This window comes from Actinia tenebrosa, unplaced genomic scaffold, assembly GCF_029948245.1.
Source record: "Actinia tenebrosa isolate PJP-AT-01 unplaced genomic scaffold, QUT_ActTen_1.0 PGA_scaffold16__25_contigs__length_10494907, whole genome shotgun sequence".
NCBI classification, from domain to species: Eukaryota; Metazoa; Cnidaria; class Anthozoa; order Actiniaria; family Actiniidae; genus Actinia; species Actinia tenebrosa.
This window is the reverse complement of record NW_028292576.1, coordinates 8397670-8420039: the sequence shown is the minus strand read 5'-3', so window position 1 is coordinate 8420039 and position 22370 is coordinate 8397670. Positions and strand designations below refer to the sequence as shown.

The window sequence follows — 22370 nt, the reverse complement described above, 5'->3', positions numbered from 1 at the left end:
TCAATTTTTGAAAATTCCTTTAGTAATATCTACTTTATTATTGAATAAATTATCATTCTACATGTACAACAATCTGCAAAGGTATTCGGGGATTTCATAGCCTGAGTGCAGACAAACGTAACTGCACGAGAGAAAAGTCTGGCTGCATGCTGGCTAGGGGTTTCATTGAGTCAGGGATGAAAGAATGCTCTGATAAATAAGTAACACTTTCTGGCTTAGTCAGAATGAACATATTTCAAAGACCAGGAAACAGCATGTCAGATTGTACTGTCATGGTATGACATCCCTTGATCACAACATAATCTAATATGTTAAAACATACATGTAGTGCTCAGTATCACAGACATATGGCATGTTACCTGCGTTTGCATTGCTACGCGGCCACCCCAGACAAAAATCGTGACGTGCACTTCGCAATGGACTGCCTTCAATCAAACACGTTGACGCCATTTACACGCGTGATTAAAAAGGTGCCAAAACTTTGGTCGATTGTTTACGAGTATTATGAGACACACTCACCGGGCCTATCCGGGCCAATCCAAACGCGTGTAAATGATGTCAACGTGTTTGATTGACAGAAGTCTATTGCAAAGTGCATGTCACAATTTTTGTCTGGGGTGGCGGCATAGCAATGCAAACACCGGTAAACCTGTATTACTGCGATTCAATGGCTTGTTGTGAAATATTGTTTTTTTTAGGATTTATTTATAAAAGGTAATGACTGAGTATTTTTGATTGACGCCACCTAAAAACCAAATTTCAGCTTGTAGCCCGCAGCTACTGACAAGTTTGCAGAATAATGAGAATTGCTGCAGTACATATGAGTTTTCATGGCCATATGAAATCTGCTCTAGTAAAAACTCCTTACATCTACCATCACCTACGTGCTACACCTACATTTTTTCATAATCAGACATCATCAATTTTAATTCTTTTTAAACTTAAAAGTCGGTATATCTAATTAAGGTTTTCTACTAGCCAGCTGAAAGGACTATTATTTTACTCCTCTTTTATCGCTGGCTTGTTCATCTGCCAGATGGAGTAGTTGAGTGCTGTTGCCAAGGAAACCCAACTTAAGTATGGCACCAAAAGACCTGCAGCAAGCTTACTGATTGGGTAAAATGTATAGATGCAGCCTGCAACACCAGCCCATAAGAATGTTATCTCCACAAGAGCCTAAAGGAAAATATATTATTGGGATTATCGTTAAGATATATGATGGTATTATTATTATCATAAATTATTATTATTATTCATCAAGTTCAACCCCGCCTATTATTATTTTCATTATTATTATCATTATTATTATTATTATCATCATCATTAACATCTAATAATTGTAACAATTAGAGAAAGAGATGTCACTTTTTTTAAATTTTTATTTAAACATATTTGACTAAACTGTTAAACACTATATTCTCAATGCCTGATCTTATGTATGCACACTTGTCATGTACAGTACACTACAACAATACATAAAAACACTAAAAGCATTAATCATTGGTGGTCAATGGGTTACCTGAAAAGGATTTTTTGCCTGATGAGTACATTGTTCTAGTATATATGTAAAACAAAAGGCCTGCATTGTAGAAGTGAAACAGCTTTAACCTACCATATTGCAGAATCTTAGGCATATAATTTAGGATGTCAAACTTACTGCTCCTAGTTTATGACTGCCAAAGAAGATAGGTGTCCATGCCCAATTGAGAGCAAGCTGTGCTCCATACAACATCAAAGGAATCTTGGTTGTCTCATTGAATCCACCTCCCTCACTCCACACCAAATATGACGCATAACCCATGCTAGTGTACAGTGTGGTCCATACTGGCCCAAATGCCCAGTTTGGTGGACGCCAAGACGGCTTCTTTAACACTATACAATAAAATTACAGGCATATAACTAATCGAACAGATTACTGAACAAAAATTTGACTAGACTCTGCTGAACTTTAATCCCTCAATCATTGGTTTGGCAATCCAACATTGTGCCATTGCCCAACACAGTTAAAGTTATCAAACGATTCGAGCTAGATTGAGTTTACACACTGAATGTTTGATTAGTTTTATGCCAGGAGTAAACAGAAAACTCAATCAATTATTCCAAAATCAAAATACTCATAAAGTTTAGTTAAAATTGGAATTAAAGTTGAAAGAATATGTTTTCAATGAAACCCCTCTTTATGTATCATGTGTGTTTGTGTGGGTGGGTGTGGTTGGACGGGGGGGGGGGGTGGCGGTACTCTACCCCTTTGAAGAATAAATAATACCCAGGAAGTAAAAAACGCAAGCTTAAATTAATGAAGAAATAGAAAACGCATGAACATGTTGTGTGCAGTCATAAAGCACACAGGGTTCGGCAGAACTTGAGAGAAGTGTTAGGAGAAGCACGACTATAAGTGTGTGCGTGTGCTGCATGTGCATTCATGAAGCACACGCTCCCAACCAATCAGAACACAAGATTTATAACACTTATTTTATAAATAGGTATCAATGTTATTACCTTCATACCAGCTCTTTATTTGAGACCTTGTGACAAAACCACCAGCCCATCCTCCAACATTGGGTAAAATACAAGCACCAGCGATAATGGCCCAGTTAGGGAGAGGCATCTTTGCTCTCTGTTTTTAAAACTAGAAGATTATTAGAATATAATGATGAAATTTGCAGTTCCAGAAACTAGCAAAAGATAGCTACAAACTAAATCATGCAATCCATGCGAGATGTAATTTTTGAAGAGGGTTGAAGGTCTAGAAGTCAACTCGTTACGTAACAAAGTGTATGTAAAATCCAACAAGACATTGCTGTAAACAGAGCAGGAATAAAAAAGCAGTAGCTTTTGAATATTAATAACATAAAATTACCCTAAGAGGAGCCGAGAGATTACTTACAATAATTTTCAAAATACAGTACTGTTCCTTTGCAGATCTAAAGCTCCCTTCACTCTACCCAAAAGACTTTGCGTTTAAACCTTTAAAACAAACATGACCTATGGGATCCCTGTGATAACAAACATTCTAGGGAGGTGTATACAATGCGGAATAATTCTAATTCGATCTGAGAGTTAGTGTTTCCTGCTTAGATAAGCCTAAAAAAATAGCATAAATAAATAAATAAAGGATAGAATAAAATTTTAAAGGTTCTCTAGGGGGTAGCACTCGGGAATTTTTGTTACCCCTTCCTAGTCCCTCACGACAGCGGAGCATTCTTAAGATGGCGGACAAGATGGCGGAAGTTTAACTTGAGTTCAAATATTCTCAAATTTCCGTGACTGAATGGACACTGATTATCTCGCTCACTCTAAATGTATATATGACATTTTCGCCTCCTCTAGTTATTCGGATTGTTCCAGAAGATGGCGCTGCCGTAGACTGGACAGTTCCTACAGGAATCCAATTTCGTGATGTTTTGGTATGTGAAGAACCCAATTTTAATTAAGCTTACTGTTTGTCCAACAATTTAACTAACAAATGTTTCTTTTATTCGAGGGCACTAAGAAGCTCAACTCTTAATCTACATGTTTAATCTACCAAACATTTGATTAATTTGGGTGTGGAATTTTATACATATTTTTTAGAAGCAAGCTTAGATTTTTTAACGCTCTAAAAGCTGCCATTAAGTTTAATATTCTCATTATTTCGGTTACTTTTTTTGTTATCGCCTTTGTATGAAAAGGTTCAGTTATTGTACTTTTTTGTAAAAAATCCGTACAGTTTATTTAAGCTTACAAAAAATATTAGGAATTTTAGACGATAAACTTTAATTCCATTCACATCTGATATTTATTTATTGATGTGTTTGTATAGGAAGCTGTTTCTCAAGTTATGCCATCTGTAACTGTGACCTCTTTTGACTGTAAGCAAACCTTAGTATTTTCTGTATAATTTCCTATTGTGCATACGACATAATTTTATCATAATATATCAGGCAAGCTAGATTTGTGTCCAAACAATTTCATTATTTAGACAAGAAAGGTACTTCATCCACATCAGTAAACATTCATTTTTCAATGGTTCACCCTAATGTGATGGCATTTCTGTGTATGGGTTACCTGTGGTGCAGAATACTCAGTCTAGATTTATATTAATATCTCCAGGTTATTATAATATCCACTGTAATGGATAATCAAAAAAATCTCATCTGTTTTTAAAATTGTCTGGACACAAATCTATATGACTCTCTTTCTCTTTATATGGTATAATTAGTTCCAGTTTGAGTCATGTCAAAAGCCCCAACATTTCCTATGTCTTTTGTCCTGTTAATCTCATGGAAAGGGATGTATGCCATCAATGCATTATTTCAACAGAGTATTTTTTTTTTAAAATAATATAGATGAAGATGAAGAAAAAGATCGCATTACTGTTAGGAGTGATGAGGAGCTGCAAACAATGATAAATGGGGTAAAAAACCATCCATTTTTACCACTCTTTTCACTGCTACGTGCTGATCGCGACAACAGTAGCAACAGGGAAACAGGGCAATACACTGCCGCCAATCAGATAATATAATGGTACCAACCAATTTATTTGGTTGAAGTGAATTGAAGTATATTGCCCAATTTCTTTGTCGCCACTGTTGTCTCAATAAGCACATACCAATGAAAAGAGTGGTAAGCAAAACTTATTGCCTTGCAAAACTTTTACAATTACTAGGCAATAGGCTAGCAAATCTGTTTAATAATTAGTCTGGAAGCCTATATAGTGTACGAGTCAGTTAATAGCCGATAAGGCCAAAGGCAGATTGGACTATTGACTTGTAGACTAAGAGAGTGATAGAAAAAGGTTTAATTGTTTTAGTCTGAATGAAACTAATCAGTGACCACATAAATGGTTTTTCTTTTAAAGTTTGTCATCTAGCCCAGACCTTTAGTAATTAAAAATCCCTTGAGCCTATAGACTAGTGAGTTCTAATTTTCATCAGTCCAGAGTGAGTAAGTCCTTGAAATGCCCTTGAGTTGATGATACAATTTCAAAGGTGCTTAAAGCTCATGGAAAATAAATTTAAAATCATTGAAAAGTCCTTGAAATACTCCTTGAAAAGTAAAAATATTCTGCCAACACTGTGAGGTTTGAATGTCCTTGAAAATTCAATTTTTCTTCCTTAAATACTCCTTGAAAAGCCCTTGATTTTCAAGAGCCCTGGAATAGTTACTACAAGTAGTCACAGACTACTGTGTCAATCAAAGAATTCAACACTTATTTTAGTTTGATTGCTGAGTATAATGTCAAGTGAACTGCAATTTTGAAATCCAAGCAACCACTCTCCCATCATTGTACTCCATGGTATCTGCATTTAAATATAATACTTTCAAGTTAATACATTGTATCATTGATTCATTTAAAAGTTCTTCTGGCTAAATTCAGAAAAGATCAAACAGGGTGTGGCACTAGAACCAATTGCTATATTTCCCAGAGGTAAGGATTACGACAATGTTTTGTCTTTGTTTACTTCCTTTCTCAACCCTCCCTCTCTCCTTCCCACCCTTTCTTATTTCCTTCCTTCCTCCCAACCTTTCTACCTTCCTTCCTCAGTCCTTCCCTCCATTTCTTCAACCATGCCTCCCTTTCTTCCTTCCTTCCTCTCTGATATTCCCTCCCTTCCTCCCACCCATCCTTCCTTCTTATTACCACTGAAAATACCTTTCCTTCACATCACTCTAGTTTTCTCTTTTTTGTCTCATTTATTCACTCTTCATTCATTCCCCTGCTCTTTGTTCATTCATTCAATAACTGATACTTTTGTGATCAAAGCTGGTAGATCATCAAGAAAAAGAAATATATGTGGTCTGACAGTAAGTACATGTAATTCAATGTTGGCCATATATTTATAAATAAATTATATATAAGTACTATAGGTAATAATTGTAATACTTGTTGAAAGCAAGACTAACAGTGTTAAACCACAGGTCAACACCCGTGTCGCTGCAGCACCATCAGCCAACTCAACATGCATGCCAGCTCCTATGAGTACAAATTCCACAATTCAACCTCCTGTAGCTGATGCATCTGGGTAATATTCATATTCTTGTACACTGCCACTTAGTCTGCTACAGCAGCTGCTATTGGTGTTGTTACCCCTCTAAGCACCTACAACACTAATAGTGGCTGTGAAGCAGTATAATGGCAACTGTCAATAATTTTTTTTATATTGAAGTACAAATAGACCTCCTCGGCTCTGACATAATGTTTTCCCATTTCAGACCATGTGTCATTTCCTAGAGTATCATTTCTTTGTTTAAGTTTTGCGCTCGGTTGCTCATGAGAAGACACATGGATACAACTCAAACAAAGAATATTATTCTCAAGGGAATGACACATGGTATGAAATGGGACAAGTGCTCCAGAGCCGAGGAGGTCTATTGGAAGGACATTTCAGGCTACAGTTTTCCAACTGCATGCCCAGGGATCCAATCAGATTGCTTCATGTCTATAAATCATTAGCATTTTTTACTTACCACAGGGTTCCCACCACCAAAAAAGAAGGAGGCAACATTTCAAGCATTCTTGCAAGTGGCCAGGTAAGTTTTCATGAATTATTCTCTTTGATAATGTAATGTTTGTATGAAGTGATTTCTATTCTGTCAAGAAAATGCTTCAAAGCAATAAGGAGTACTTTATAAACATTTAAGTATTAGCCAATGTACACCTGTACTCTGAGGCCGAGAATTAAAAGCTGGATCAAGTTGGCATTATGGCAGTAGTTCCATGTGGGACTGTTTTATGGGATGAAATACAATTACGTAGATGCTATATATCTTGGAAATATGTCCCATGTCCCACATGTCTCTCGATCTTATGCACTGCAATGCCAACTTGACCTAGTCTCTTTTCTCAAACACTGAAATATTAGCTAATACTCTCACAGTAACTATTAAAAATGACATACTGTAGATCATTCTTACTCATAGTTTCGACCTCTTTATAAATTTTAGGTAAATCCTGACCAAATTCAACATCTAGAAATCCTTGGCTATGGAAATGGGGGGACAGTTTATAGGTAATTATATTAAATGGATACTGCACAATCATACACACCAATTGCATTACTTATTAAGATGTTGCAGCTGTAATCTACGGCATATATTATCCACTCTGAGTGAGAAAAAACTGTGTCAAGTTAACAAATTGACATCAGTTTTTTATGTGACTGTCCTCTTATTGATGATGAATTGCATCATCACATTGTCAAAGTAGTGTAGATCTATCCATGAGGTGTGGCCAAGTGGATCTGCATACTACTTTGACAATCACTGAGTGTGATGATGAAATTTATTGTCAATAAGAGGACAGATATATACATAAAAAAACTGATGCCAATTAGTTTTTTACAATAAAAAAACAATAAAAACTTCTCATTTTTACTGATGAAAACAACAAACTGAAAGACTGTGCGCTCGTTGACGTCAGCTTTATCTGTTTGTCCTCTTATTGATGATAAAAAATGATGCGCGAGAAATTTGTAAGTTGTAAAATTGGCATTGGAGAGGACAAAATACAACAATGCTTTGCAATGCAAACTGGACCCAGTTTGGCATCATAGCTGCAAAATAGCATTTTTTTTTTTGTTAAATTTGCTCAATGTTTTTCTTCAAGGGCCATAGATCTGAGTAGCAACAAAGTTCTTGCTGTCAAGGTTAGTGATTCAGTAAAATATATGATATGGTGTGATTTTGTAAATAAGAATTAGGTAACAGATTGGTTAATTTAAAAGGCCGATTGACACGGTATGATTTTTCCTCATAACTGTCATGCGCATCACAGCCAGCTACTACATGAATTGCTTTGTGTAACTTATTTAATGGGACCATGCGGTATTACTTTAATGCCTATGACACCTAGAATTTTTCGTAAAAACATATTGAGCCTGACGTGGTAAGAAAGTTACAAATCTGATTTGATTAATGATATTATAACAAACTTGGGATTTTTAAAAAAATATGAATTCCACCAAAAAAAATTTTTTTTTATTAGAAGTCATAGTCATCTGATCATTATAAATTATTATCATTATTATAATAATGTATCCAGGTAATTCCACTTGATGTAACAAAAGAAGTACAAAAACAGATCATCTCTGAGATGGAGATTTTGTTTCAGGTGAGTGATTGATTGATTGGTAGATAGAACGGACCGGGTTTAACGAACTAAACGTTTTCATCATTTCAAAATTACTTCATTTAACTTCTCTTTCTATATTTTTCAGTGCTCTTCACCTTACATTATAGAATTTTATGGTGCCTTTTTTATTGAAAATAGGTATGATTTCTTCTCTCGCTTTTCATAATCTTACAATTCTTCCCATTTTTTCAATCCTTCAAAATTGGCCTTTCACATTTTCCTGTCATTTGTAATTTTTCCAGAATATCAATGTGTACAGAATATATGGATGGTAAGTTAAAAAACATTTTATGAATGATTGATTCACCAATGAAACTAATTCATTAACTAAGGCCCATTTATACTAACAATACATTTTGTTGTGCAATGTGAGCAGCAATTTCATTGGAGATTTTATAGCAATGGGTTGCAGCCAAGTCCCTGCAACTCCTAACATACATCAAAATTTAGTGCATTTATCAGAAATTTTCGCAGGCTTGAAGCCATGTGTGAGTAGAGTTATTTGTGCTTCAAAGGTTTTTTTCCAATTTTCCTCCCTCTGTAAAAATCAACTTCTAAATTCCAATTGGAATCCAGCGGAAGAAGAGCCACTCTATGGAATCCTCTGTTAATCCCATTATTATTCTCATCATTATTATTATAACATTATATCATTCTGTTATACTTCAAATCAGGTGGATCATTAGAAAATTATGGTAAAATACCTGAACCAGTTCTTGGAAGAATTGCTGTATCTGTAAGTAAGCACCTTTGACAAAGATAATTGCTTCTTTGATTCAATTCCTTTGACCTGATTTTCATTTCCACTAGTCTCTATTTAAGTTTTGTAATATCCCCTGCATATGCATAGAAATAGCTTCTCCTTATTCTTGCATTTGAGTAAGTACTATAACAGGTGTATTTAACTTGCAATTCTAGTATCTTAAAACTGATCAAAGACAGTAACATTAATGCACTTTGTCCAATTATTGCCCTAATTCACTATGACATCACTGCTTGTTTATGAGGGGGATAGAATCACCAAATCCAATAGAAAATTCAACAAAATTTGCTCCTAGTGAAACAGTTTAATCTAAAATGGCCTAGTTTTCAGATTTAATATGCGTTAATATGTACTAAAAAATATCCTGAGGGTTTGCTGGCTATTCTACTTCTCTTCGTGGATTTATACAGGTTTTAGAACAATTTTCGGAGAATCAGCATTGATTTGACCCCATCCTACGACCATGATCCTATAATTGCTTTTAAACAATAGATTGTTGAAGATTGTTTTGATGTGACGTTATAGTGAATTAGGGCAATTGTTCACCTCACTAGATATACTGTAATGTACCATATCACTATTTGGTTCACAATATTTAAAGTCAATTTTACATTATATATTTGTACAGACAACGCTGGAGAACTGTGAGGTATTAACTTCTTGTTTTGCATATTTCCTGACTTTGTTTTTTCCCCCAGGTTGTGAAAGGTCTGGCATATTTGTGGGATCAAAAGATAATGCATAGAGGTTGGTATTGTGCAAACAAATATTGCAACTATCAGCGGCATATAGTCCAATGCCCTTAGCGTGTCAATTTAATAAAGTTAACATAGTTACTTTTTTATTCTAGTCCGGTATCATAAAAATCATACAATACTGATTGCCTGCATGAGGGGGCAGTAGTTTTGATCTCTCTGCCCATATTCGGGTATCCTGACAAAAGGCTTATGTGATCCATAAGCAAGCATGGGGGCAAAATATTGTTAAAAAACAAAACCATGGCTAAACAAATTTTAAAAAAGTCATATTCCAGCCCAAAGTTGGTTTGGATAGGGAAAAACTGCCCTCTGTCTTTTTTTTTCATCTCAGTTCAAATTGTAATTAAAACATTTATTAATATTTTCCATCCAGATGTCAAGCCATCTAATTTTCTTGTCAACACTCAGGGACAAGTCAAATTATGTGATTTTGGTGTGAGTAGGCAGGTGAGGGCAAATCATTTTACTTCTCCTTTTTTCATCGTTCACTTGTTTTTTATAGAGGATGACACTTTTAAGTTAAAACAGTAATTCAACTGATAAACTAGTACAGGTGCTCTTTCGATGTTTCTAGTTGATTAGGAACTGGACTGCCATTAACATGGTCATCCAAGCCACATCAAGGTCTTACCATTAATTTTAAATTAGGCAGCACCTTCTCCTCAGTTATTTTAAGACCCTGAGTACGGCTGAGGCTTGAACCAGAACCTTCTGCACAACAGACCAAGGCATTACCAACTTAGCTAACTGGGCATAGGTTAATTCATTCATTCGTTTCATTCATCAGTTCATCAATCAACTTACATTAGATAATTTATGGGAATTCAACAGTAGTTCTACAGTGTGGCTCTTCTTCCACTGAATTTCAATTGGAAGTCAGAAGTTGGTTTTTGCAGAGGGAGGAAAACCAGAAAACCCCCAAAGCAAAAGAAACTACTTACAACCATCTCTACTCACATACAACACTGAGTCAGAATTTGAAGAGATAACTTGCTAAAAACTAGTGTGAACTGTGTCGGTGTTTCTAATGAAACAGTAATGATAAAAAGGTAAATTATACACCGTGAGAAGATGAAAAAACTTACTGACGTTTCTGACGCTAGTCCTTTGTCGGAGTAAAAGAAGATTTGATTGAGGATGGCATTGGTTAGAGGCAACTGCTGTCATCGCTAAAGCACCCATGCTTCCCATTTTCATTATTACTAATGTTTTGAATTTAATTTTCTTCAATATCTACAGCTTGTAAATTCTGTAGCCACAACATATGTTGGAACAAATGCATATATGGCAGTAAGTAGTGTTATCAAAGCTTAGTCTTTTTTGCACCATCACATCAGTGGCGGATCCAGGATTTTTCAAAGGGGGGTTCCGTTTCTTAAACTGGGTATAATTCGCTTTTGTTTAGTTGATGTCTGACAAAAAAATTGGCTCTAATCACCTAATTTACTATCTAGTAACGGAACGTAAAGGTAAATTAAACATTATAACAGCAAATATCTATCATTTCGTGTTCAACATTATCCTTGTGGATGCTTTTAAGCAAAATTTATATAAGACATATTTCTATTACCTAAAAGATCAAACCTTCAAGGGGGGTTCCGTGGAACCCTTCGAACCCCCCCTGGATCCGCCACTGCACATGACTTTTGAGTTTGAAAAGTAATGTTCCGTAAAATGTAAAGCACAAAAATTATGTTTAGTCTCAGATCGCCCATTTCAAATCTCAGATTGACAACGCGCTTTGAAACAAGTGTAGACTACCACTTTTGTTGTAGTTAAGTTATTGGGCACCAATAGGACGTTTGCATGATGGCGTCATTTGACTACCACTACGAAGATGCTTCGCGAATTTTCTTGCTTATTTAAATTTGTATTCCCTCATGAGAATAATAAGACAATTGGTGCTAATTAACTGAACACAAGAAAGTGTGCGAGGGATTCTAATAGTGGGAGTAAAATGTCCATCATACACACACATTATAGGCTTAACTAAGGATAACCTTTTTTGTGTTATTATTTTCAGCCAGAGCGTGTGCTTGGGGATGAGTACAGTATACGCTCAGAGGTGTGGAGTCTAGGAGTATCTCTGTTTGAGGTAAATCAAAAGGATTCTATTTTTTTCGGTTACTAACTCTTCTTCCCTTTCTTCCTTTCTCTTTTTGTGTCTTATTTCTATTTTTTACACTCTTTTTATTTCCTTTTCTTCCATCCTTTCTTCCTTTGTGCTTTACCCCTTTCGGTTTTTTAGTCTTTTTTTCTTTTTTCTCTTGGTCATTTTTTCTTTTCTCTTTTCTCTTTTCTCTTTTCTCTTTTCTCTTTTCTCTTTTCTCTTCTCTTTTCTTTTGTCTCTCCCCCTGTTGTTCCCCCTCCGTTTTGACATATTGTTGTTAAATATTAACCCTTTGGGTGATATGTTTTCAGATGGCTATTGGAAGATTCCCTTATCTCAAGGTAACACATGATCAAATAACAGCGATATCGAAATAACATTATACATACATGCATCTACATACTGGATTCTATGGATTACAATGAGGACACCCGAACATCCAGGACACTTTTAGGGTTTTTGTTTATTACATACTGTAATCATCCTTTGGGCCAATCGATTAAAAAAAGTTTTGTTTGAAACAGTGGCAAGTTCAATGAATTTATAATAACATTGTACCATTCAAAAAAGAAACAAAAAACAAAACAAAGCAAAACTCAAAAAAAAAAAAGTGTTGACAATTCGATTGTTCTCATTGTAAACTAATGCAGAGGCTGTAATGATAAAATGGTAAATTTTACATCGTGAGAAGTTCTTTCAACTTTTCACCGCGTAAAATTTACCCTTTTATCATTACTGTTTCATTAGAAACACCGACGCAGCTCACACTAGTTTTTAGCTAGTTATCTCTTCTGATGCAGAGGCTGATAACTCCCATCCCTTTCGTTTCCTTTTCTTTCATTGTTTTTTTGGTTTTTTGTTTTCGTTGTAGTTGTTGCTGTAGTTGTTGTTTACACTGGTAAAATGTCACATTATATATTAATTTAGTATCTGGAACTTACATATTTTCGATTCACGACGATATCTAATTCAAAGTGCATCATTAATTATCGTTTCAGGACTATCCTGAGAGAGTTGATAACTTGTTGGTAAGGCTGGAGATATTTTTTTGCAATTATAAATTTACTATCAACCTCATGTCGCGTATAATATCAAGTTATAAGAGTAAATGGTTTGAATCCATGTGTTGAAATTTGTCTTCAGAGTCCAGTGAGAAAGCGTTTTCTCGTTTTCTCACTGGACTCTAAAGATGATTCCGCTCAGGTTGTCGAAACGTCAGTCACCACCAACAATTATTTCCAACAATTCCGAATTGTACGAGATTGTGCGATTTTTTTGTATATAATACACTCCAAAAATTGAGCAACTTAATTGGGACTCTACGGAGTACAATTTGGAATTTATTTGTACTCCTCTTGTCTAGTCAGAGTCGAGCAATCTTGTAGACTGTTATATAAACTTAGAAAAGAATTAGGATCTTTTGACAAGCTGGTACAAATAAATATGAAATGTTTCCCAGTTTTATCAATGATAGAACAGTTATCGTATGGTTGGGGAAACATATACAGTACTCTGACTTACGACACCTACACGGTACGACACTGCCTTAACATCGAAATTTTTTCCCATGAGAATGGTTGTCGTATGATTGGAAAATATACGGTACTGTCTTATACTCTGAGTTATATTCTAACAGTAGCGAAAAGTGCCGGCTTTAAAAACCAAAACATTAAATTTAACTTTATTTCAAAACTTGTTTGACCGACTAGTTGGATTTGACTAAAAAGACTCATGCCCTCATGGCTTATAAGTGAATATCCCATTCAGGCTCGAGGATTAATTGCTAGATAGTCATTTCCATTACTGTTCCCTCTTCATATCTTACGTTTATATCTTTTTGTTTCTTCAGCCAATCGAATTATTACAGTGCATTGTACACGAGGTACGTGACGTCATATAAAGTGCAGTTTTCGTATGACTGTGAAAAGTTCACGGCACGAACGCGGTCGTGACACAGCAAGGGATACGCCAGACAAATCACATTGCACGAGAATTTACTCTCCATCCAATCAAATACCCGGAACACGGCGCAGACACGGTCACGCCAAGATCACGGCATTTTTAGACCAATCATATTGCGCGTGAAAAAAATCAGCCAATTAAAATTCTAGAAAGTATCACGGTCACGGCACGTCACGCTTACGGCACTGAGCTTTTCACAGTCATACGAAAACTGCTCTATTCGTAATCGTGTTGAGGCGTTTCTCTTGAAGTGATTCTTTTATTCATTCATTCTTTCTCTCTTTTGTTTTGTTCGTTTATTCATTTTGCGTTTTTTCTTTGTCGTCCACTTTTCTTTCGTTTCCTTGTTTGTTTCTTTGTTTCTCGCTTTTTATCTACTTAACAAATAAAACAGTTGTTTCCCTGCTCCGTTCAATAAAGCACGCAGGAAGTGACGTAATCACAAAAGAAGTGTAAGGAGAAGCATCCAACGTAGCACGGAAAAAGCTGCTTTAATAGTTTTATTATATAATTAGTTACTTTTTTTTTTTACGCAAAAGAAAGACGGTCGCAGGATCTAGCAGCACTGCGCGCGCAGACGGCGTCAGTACGTGCTTCGTTCACTAATTATGCACAGTTTTCGAGTAACCAGAGCGCACGCACTATCCTGACTATATAATGATTTTTTTATGTTCTTTTTTATTGATCTTTCGTTTTCTTTGCCAAAATGTCAATCATTACTGAAAATATAAAGTCTCGATATTCTCTTCCCAGGTCCCACCCCGTCTTCCAAGTCGTCAGTTCTCAGCAATGTTTGTGGACTTTGTAGCACAGTGGTACGTCTTCAACTTGGAATCAATCAGCCATTCCAAGTTTGAAACAAAAACTGTGTCGAGTTGGCATTGCGGTGCATTGTGGGACTTTAAGATAAATATTTCCAATATGGCGTCAGTTTTGTCCCCTAAAACGCTTCTACAATGTACTGCAATGCCATCAAGACCAGTTTTTCCTCAACCTCGAGATAGCTCATAGATCTCTCTACCTTGGGAGTAACGTTTCCTATTTCAGACCACCTGTCACTCTCTTGGGAATAAGATTCTTTGTTTGAGTTGTGTTAAAGTGCTACCGTTAACTTGAATGAAGAAATGATACTCTAGGAAATGACACGTTGTCTGAAATGGGAAAATATAAAGGCCAAGGTAAAAAAGTATATTTACTCAATAATCGACTACTTCGGCGATACCCCGGCCATCTTGCCAGGGGGGTAAAACGAAACCAAGATGACGGAAAGTATATAGATTTACCAATTTTATATTTCTCTGTGTTTGCCTTTTTTTTTTTTTTTTTTTTTTTTTTTTGGTAAAGGTGAACGATGTGGCGTCCTAATTCATTATTTTTTGTATTCTCTTGTGGTGAGCTGTTAATATCAATCGACGTCATTACTGTAACAAAGCTTTATTTGCCCCCTGGTCGACCCATAATGCCTTGCGATCCATTATGGCCACCGTATCGCCGAAGTAGTCTATTACAACCTGTTTTGACTTGTTTTCTTTTTTCATATAGCATGCAAAAAAGCCCGAATTATCGTCTAACACCCAAAGCTGTGGTGGTAAGTTGATTGTATTACTTTAGTTGGGCTCTTGCAATAGCACAGCAAACAGCACCTTAAAAGAACAAATAAAGTAATAATAATAATAAATGATAATAATAATAATAGTGAATAATAATAATAATTAAATGATATTGATGAATAAATGATAATATAAAAATGATATTATATAAAAATTAAATAAATTGTGATTTTAATAATATTGATAATAATATATGTAATTTAAAAAGACCTACAGATATATAGTCTCCCCCACAGCCGCTTTCAGTGTCGTCACGCAACGGGGAGAAAGCGTTGCGTGACGACACTGAAAGCGGCTGTGGGGGAGACTAACAGATATAGTATGCATGTATAAAGCAAATCTGAAACATAAGACAATTATTATAAACGTCCAAATCACACACACCTTTGTCTTGATTCGGTTTCTCTTTCCATGGACTGCCTGTGTTCAAAAATGTTCAAGACACAACATGCCCCACTCTCTCTCTCTCTCTCTCTCTCTCTCTGAAAAAAATAACACAGGAAGCCCATTCTCAATAAAATAAGTCCTAACAAACAAATTTCTGTTCTTTTAGGAACACGCTTTTATCAGAGCCAATGATGACAATAATAGGGATATCATTTCTATGTGGGTGTGTCGAAAGCTAGAGGTCAAAAGATCACGTGCCCCCAGCATTGATAGTCCAGCTTCTGTTTAATATTGCGTTTGAATACCATTAATAGTTATAAATATTTGGAGCTTAAGGCAGTAAATGAAAGCCACTGTTGAATCATGTGGAATGGAAGTCGAACCATTTTGTTGTAGAAATGGTGTTTCGTCCTTCAAAAAAGCTATAGGCACGGCTAACTTACAGATGAAACCTGGAAGCAACCTCTTGGTTGATCTAAGTCAGGGCACGGCTAAAATACAGATGGAGCCCTGAAACAACTTTTGGGCTGATCAAAGTCAGGACACGGCTAAGTCACAGATCAAACCCTGAAACGACCCCTGGGCTGATCAAAGTCAGGGCACGGCTAAAATACAGATGGAGCCCTGAAACAACTTTTGGGCTGATCAAAGTCAGGACACGGCTAAGTCACAGATCAAACCCTGAAACGACCCCTGGGCTGATCAAAGTCAGGACACGGCTAACTCACAGATCGAACCCTCAAACAACCTCTGGGTAGATCAATGTCAGGGCACGGCTAACTCACAGATCGAACCCTCAAACAACCTCTGGGTAGATCTAAGTCAGTGCACGTCCAACTCACAGATCGAACCTTCAAACAACCTCTGGGTAGATCTGTATGCAGTAAGCCAGCTCGTCGTCCAAAAACCATCTATTAATTCCTTACCATTTCAAACATGCGATTCTTCTTTATAAAATGTATCCGAGTCCAAATCTATCCCTAAAATATTCCGATTTAAAATCTCCACATTTAAAGTGTATATCAAGGAAAAAATTATTTTCAGAATCCCTTATATGTGAACAGTGTAGTATTCTGGTTGCAGTATTTTTGTATGTGGTCGTCTCTTTCCAAAGATATAAATATTCGAAATATCAAAATGCAAATGAGATGACGTAAATTCAAGAATGGGTTACATTTTGCAGTGTGATTTACGAAAAGTGTTCTGAAGTGAAATAACCTAAAAATGTACAAAGTCATATATTTCTGTCATAAGGATGACTTACAAACAACCAAAAACAGCAGTACTTTCCAAAAAAGCATTTCTGTATAATAAAATAGTCTTGAATTTACGTCATCTCATTTGCATATTGATATTCCAAATGTTTATATCTCCGAAAAGAAAATTTGACATACAAAAATACTGCAACCATACTACTACACTATTCACATATAAGTGATTTTTTTTTTTTTAAATTTTTTCCTTGATGTACACTTTAAAACATTCCAATCTGGGTTCCAGAAGCTACTCACGGCCTCCTCTCTCCCCATTCCTCCTCGAGCCTCTAGAACCAAGGAAGAATGTACATATTAACTGAATATCATTATGCGTGTATCATTATAAACGAAGATAAATATTTCTTTCTGTTCATTAAACCCAATTAATTATTGTTTTTTATGCGCTTACGCTTGGTTAACATAAGCTAGGATTTGAAGCGAGAGACCTTAATATTCTTTGGATCATACTTTAAATCTCCCTTGCTTACCCTGGGCTCAGGAAACGCCGGAGAGAGAACTACATAACCCCTGGATCCCCTGTACTGTACCTTACCCTGGGCTTAGTAAACGCCAGAGCGAGAATAAATAACCCCTGGACCCCCGGGTACTGTACCTTGCCCAGGGCTCAGCAAAGGCGGCCGGAGCGAGATTACATACAACCCCTGGATCCCGGGTACTCTTACTTATTCTGGGCTCAACAAATGCCAGAGTAAGAAAAATAATCTTTGGGTCTTACCTTGGGCTCTAGAGGTTCTATTTTGCTTCCTGTGGTTTTAACAAGCGAGCTATGGCTTTGAGTCTAATTCTATGAAGTTTTCTTTTTCCTAAAAAAAGATATCTTTCCGGAATTTCGAGAACTGAACGTTGCATGTATTTTATGCCCGCATTCTAGATTTCCGCCTTTTTTTATTTGCATTCTTGCTATTTTTCTTTTACATAATTGTTTTCCTTTTATGGCTTTTTCTGGGTCTCATTTTCTAACTTGTATTAAATTTTTTACTTTTTTTTTTTTTTTTTTTTTTTTTTTTCTTTTTTAATAACTTTTTTCTAAATATTAGTTATTATTGTCAGTTTTCTCTTGTTGTATTTTTTATTATGACTAATTTACTCTGTTTTTCCCCTTGCATTACGTATCATCGTCGTCTTTTATACTTTTTTTTTTACTCTTTTGCTGTAATAATTGCAGTTTTGCGCCTGCAAGCCCTTATTTCACTTGGCCCCATTGCACGTGGCTCAATATAGCTTAGGTCCTTGAGATTTTCTTTGCTTCCTGCTCGCTTTCTTTCTTTTTTTTTTTTTTTTTTTTTTTTTGAAAATGGCTTGCTTTGACATCATACTAGGCCTCTCAATATCACTCTTTCCCCTATCTATGCTTATTATTTCTGTATATTCTTTCAAACTTTTTTAAAGCGGTACTAGCTTACAGGACACTCGTTTTCGTCTTATTTTCAACATGGCTCGCGTTCTCGTTATTTAAAAACACTCTTTCCTTGTCTTTGTTTTCTTTTTCTCTATTGTTTCAGCCTTTTCTTCAACTGTAATTACAATCCGCATCGACTCCAATTTTAATTTTTTTCTCTTTGTCAATTATAACTCTTCTCTTTTCACACTTTTCTTTCATCCAAGAAAGCTTGTTTGTCGTTCTTGCTTCGATAATACAAAGTACCTGCTGGAACCTTTTGAACCTTTTTCAACCTCAAAAATGTCTTTGTTCTCGCTATTAGAGCTGAACTCACGAAATAATCAACGAGGTTAATCACCGATTGAGTCGCGACTTTGAACTTTTTTCATCCATTTCTTTGATAATAACCTTTAATGATTCCAAAACCATTTCAAAACTTCTGTATTTTAAATATCATCATTTCGCAAGCACTTTTTGTTTGTGTAAGTGTAAATATCGTCGGGGTAAATGTGAAAAGTCGATGAATTTCAATAGACTATAGTTTACTTTGATCGACTTAAAAAGACAGTTTTTAGACGTATCTTAATCCACAACCGTCTGACCTCTTTATTAAAGCGATAAAAACACAAAGGACTAAAATGGGAGCTCAATTTTAACGGGTCCTTAGATGTCATATTGAATTAACTCCAAGGTAAACCGGAACTGTAAAACCCGAAATAATCATGACAGATAGATAATCGACTTTTTTGCTTTTTCAAGGGATACCCACGTGTTATAAACTATCAATCTCGAGAACAGGTATTACGGAAAAAATTACAATGCTATACTCTTTACAAGTAAATATATATTTTGATATAAACAGCAAATTTTAGTGAACGGAATTTCTAATGTATCCTTTAAAGAAATTAAATGTCTCTTAAAAGCGCTAACAGATTTACTATCTCATTTATGGGTAAACTAACAGATTTCCCCTGATGATTGGATCGCGTTAATGTAATTATTAAGGGTTGGATCATCGCTACCAATTGTTTCTAAGTGTTTTTCTAGACGTACATAAGGGTTCTGTGCTGTTTTAAGAATTTTACACCGAGCTTTAGCCATATGCTTAGAGGGTTTGGACGTGAAGGGTTCTTCAGGAAAAAGGCAGTACACTATGAAAATGTTATATTGCATTGTTTGACTTGAGGAGGTAAAATGCTTTGTCAACGACACGGGAACCTAGGAAACCTCTTAACACAAAGTAAAATGACAATTAGCATAGTCAAAGAAACGACGTTCCGATTGGAGATAGCTGAAGTATTTGGATTTCATTCTTTGTCAGTAATCCAGCAATAAAATTTATATTTTTTTGTTTAAAGTTGGTTAGTGGAAGGAATGTTATAATGGACTAAAACTTGAATCTTATACTAACCAAAATGACTAAAAGAGAATGGTATTTCTTATTTTGAAAATCTGGATTTTTGTCGAAGTCTGAGAACAAAAATTGAAGTCACAGTGAAAAACGAAAGTGAAATTTTGGCCAAACATCGAGTTTTGTGATTACCATTCTTACAACCACTAATGAATGGTTTCTATGCTAGTTGCACAGTAAAATCACCCGAAGTTTACTCAACAAACAATAGCCATAAGGGTGTTGAACAATTGTCCTAGTTGAGCCGCATGCACAACTTGTTAAGTCTCATTCATCAGACACTTTGTACAAAGCGATCGATCCGAGAAGAACTGATTACCGATATTGCACCGGCTTTTACATGCTATCATTGATCAACTTACACCTGTTAAGAAGATATCATTGCATTCGAAGACTGAAGATTCACAACTAGATTTCAACCACTCAAGTGCACAACTTCCATACCCCTTTAAAAGTCTAAGCCATATAGAAATTCTATAGTCGCATGCTTACTGGCTTAACCGCTGTTTGATACCAAAATTATATTGTCGACCCATGCAACGACTGAAAAAGATCGTATTTCGATGAATGTTTGGCCTGCTAAAATGCCGTTTAACGTGCTAATTGTGTATCAAGTTTTCTTAATGTCCCACGTGCTTCGATCTAACTTTACTTGGTTGATTTAAGCTTTAGTGTGCCGATCAATGAGAAAATCATGCGAAATCTGATCTGGCTATGAGGAAAGCCGACTAGATTGTGAGAACCAACTTCTATAAATGTGTTTCAAAGATATTTCAATAAATTAAAAAAAAACTTTTTGTAAAATTTATTTCATTTCATATTGCTCTTTCTATTCGACTGCAATATCGAAGTCGCAACAATACACAAAATGTTTATTGTGTACATATACACATATTTAAAATGGATTTAAATAGGCTTTTAACTTTTATGATAATGCGGATTTTTTTTCCCTATGATTTTGGCACTGTGTTGTTAACGATTAGGAAATCTTTTATGAGTTTTTTCTCGGGGTAATTTTACAAAGAATCGAGATTTTTTGTTCCTGTTTTCCTGTTACGGCACATCAGAACAATAAGAGACAAATCAATTAAAGTAGGCGATTCCTGATGGTGTAATGTTCTTTTAAAAAACTCGATACAGAAATTGGTAAAGTTTATTGCAAGATCGGAAATGTCTTTGTCATTTTTAACCAAAACACTAACGATCATGCCTAATGAAAGTGAACTCAAGCGGAACTATAGCTTAACCCCTCCAGCAGCTAAATACTAATATTCAATATCGCGAAAAGATGCTTCGAGCCTTGAATTTCGTACGTCTTTATCTGATATTTCCTCGACTGCTCCTTTTATATTCACATGCAAACAAAGTACATTGATTTTCTTCGCACGTGTTTATAGAAATATTAGTCATTCCATGGTTGTGAGTTGGTTGCTTGGGGAAAAATTATGAAAATGTTCGTCCGAAAATTGATATCGAAATAGTTCGGCGACAAGGTAGTCGGTAGAGAATTTATCTATTAAATCCAACCCGCTTGGTTTCATTCACAAAACCTCACGGCTTATACGTCCTTAAAGATAACAGGTCCAAGATAAACTAAGTAGAGATTGGAAATCGTTTGTTTTTACAAAACACGGAACGGCTCTGGTAATGTAACTGGGTATTAGTAATTGAGCGAAGCTTCAACATCGGATCAAGAAACTTTAAAAACACTATTTATCAACTATAAAACCCTGATTAACCAAATATACAGAGCCGTTAATCTTGGACAGTCGATTATCGATGTATTTTGTTTTAATGAATTCAAAATTGCCCTTTTAACCAAACAGAATTAAAAAGTATCTGTTTTCTTTGAAATTTGATTACTCGGAAATCTTCAAAAATCACCTTCAAAATCATGGTGAGAAACTCGATGACTTCATTGAATTGCTTTTAAAATGTTTTAAAAGTTGGTCGGTATAAGGTTCCTTTTCTGGGAATAAACAGCCTAAAAGAATGATATTAGCTTGAATCAGTGCAAGACAAAAATTCGCCTGAGCTGTGTTAGTACAGCTGCTAACACGATACACAAAAGAACCAAAACTCTACTTGCCATGCGCTGAGAAATGTCTTGATTTCAACAACTCGAGGATTCCAGATCTTCGTGAAAAAAAATCAGCCAAAATAATAAACCGTAAATTGATAATATTTTGATTTCTCGTATTTAGTATTTTCAAAAGTATTTTTGATATAAAAAATATCTTGAGTTTTCTAGAAAATTCCACTAATGTATTCTCTAAGCGCTATTAACCAGCTATATCTTTCGTATCAATTGTTTTTACGTATTGTGTATGAAAAACTCTTTGATTAAACACTGCATTGGCTACGTCTATAAAAATAACATTGCATGATTTCAATAAAAGCATTGAAAAATGAAAGAAAAAAATCAGTTTTCCAGCTACATAAATTCTAACTGAAGATAATTTTCGCCATTTGACATTTGACGTCTTTTTATTAAAACTAAAAAACAAATCGTAATTAACTTCGTTCCCACAAAGATTTATCTTAATTACAGTTTTTGGAAAGTTTTCTTTTGAATTTGATATTAAAACAATGGAAACG

At 35.4% G+C, this 22370-nt stretch overlaps 2 protein-coding genes across 3 annotated transcripts; one reads left to right on the top strand and one right to left on the bottom strand.

Annotated features, from left to right (window-relative positions):
* Positions 1 to 14: 14 nt before the first annotated feature.
* On the bottom strand, positions 15 to 3020 carry LOC116299243 (translocator protein). Of its 2 annotated transcripts, none has more exons than XM_031707872.1 (4): positions 2888 to 3020; positions 2500 to 2629; positions 1658 to 1872; positions 15 to 1176 (listed from the first exon to the last, which is right to left on the bottom strand). In XM_031707872.1, exons 2-4 carry the CDS (start codon positions 2606 to 2608, stop codon positions 1000 to 1002), a joined length of 501 nt encoding a protein of 166 aa, XP_031563732.1. In that variant the 5' UTR covers positions 2609 to 2629; positions 2888 to 3020; the 3' UTR covers positions 15 to 999. The 2 variants fall into 2 exon arrangements, with proteins under 2 accessions (XP_031563732.1, XP_031563733.1); XM_031707873.1 differs by having other exon boundaries at positions 2500 to 2617; positions 2888 to 2977.
* Positions 3021 to 3204: 184 nt separating this feature from the next.
* LOC116299253 (dual specificity mitogen-activated protein kinase kinase 5) lies at positions 3205 to 17351 on the top strand. Its single transcript, XM_031707884.2, has 23 exons — positions 3205 to 3407; positions 3803 to 3851; positions 4329 to 4396; positions 5341 to 5410; positions 5747 to 5787; positions 5902 to 6005; positions 6456 to 6513; positions 6928 to 6992; positions 7589 to 7628; positions 8024 to 8092; positions 8199 to 8251; positions 8356 to 8384; positions 8788 to 8849; positions 9575 to 9623; positions 10008 to 10081; positions 10874 to 10924; positions 11658 to 11729; positions 12056 to 12085; positions 12743 to 12772; positions 13594 to 13626; positions 14460 to 14521; positions 15249 to 15294; positions 15870 to 17351. The coding sequence occupies exons 1-23, from the start codon at positions 3309 to 3311 to the stop codon at positions 15990 to 15992; spliced, it is 1377 nt and encodes a 458-aa protein (XP_031563744.1). The 5' UTR covers positions 3205 to 3308; the 3' UTR covers positions 15993 to 17351.
* Positions 17352 to 22370: the final 5019 nt, after the last annotated feature.

What these genes read in the sequence shown, in the direction of transcription:
- LOC116299253 (XM_031707884.2), top strand. Translation starts at nt 3,309, where the DNA reads ATGACATTTTCGCCTCCTCTAGTTATTCGGATTGTTCCAGAAGATGGC. An exon ending in AGATGGAGATTTTGTTTCAG is followed by an intron (nt 8,093 to 8,198) that starts GTGAGTGATTGA and finishes TATATTTTTCAG; the next exon opens with TGCTCTTCACCTTACATTAT. An exon ending in GTGTACAGAATATATGGATG is followed by an intron (nt 8,385 to 8,787) that starts GTAAGTTAAAAA and finishes ACTTCAAATCAG; the next exon opens with GTGGATCATTAGAAAATTAT.
- LOC116299243 (XM_031707872.1), bottom strand. Translation starts at nt 2,608, where the DNA reads ATGCCTCTCCCTAACTGGGCCATTATCGCTGGTGCTTGTATTTTACCC. An exon ending in AATAAAGAGCTGGTATGAAG is followed by an intron (nt 1,873 to 2,499) that starts GTAATAACATTG and finishes TTTATTGTATAG; the next exon opens with TGTTAAAGAAGCCGTCTTGG. An exon ending in GCAGTCATAAACTAGGAGCA is followed by an intron (nt 1,177 to 1,657) that starts GTAAGTTTGACA and finishes ATTTTCCTTTAG; the next exon opens with GCTCTTGTGGAGATAACATT.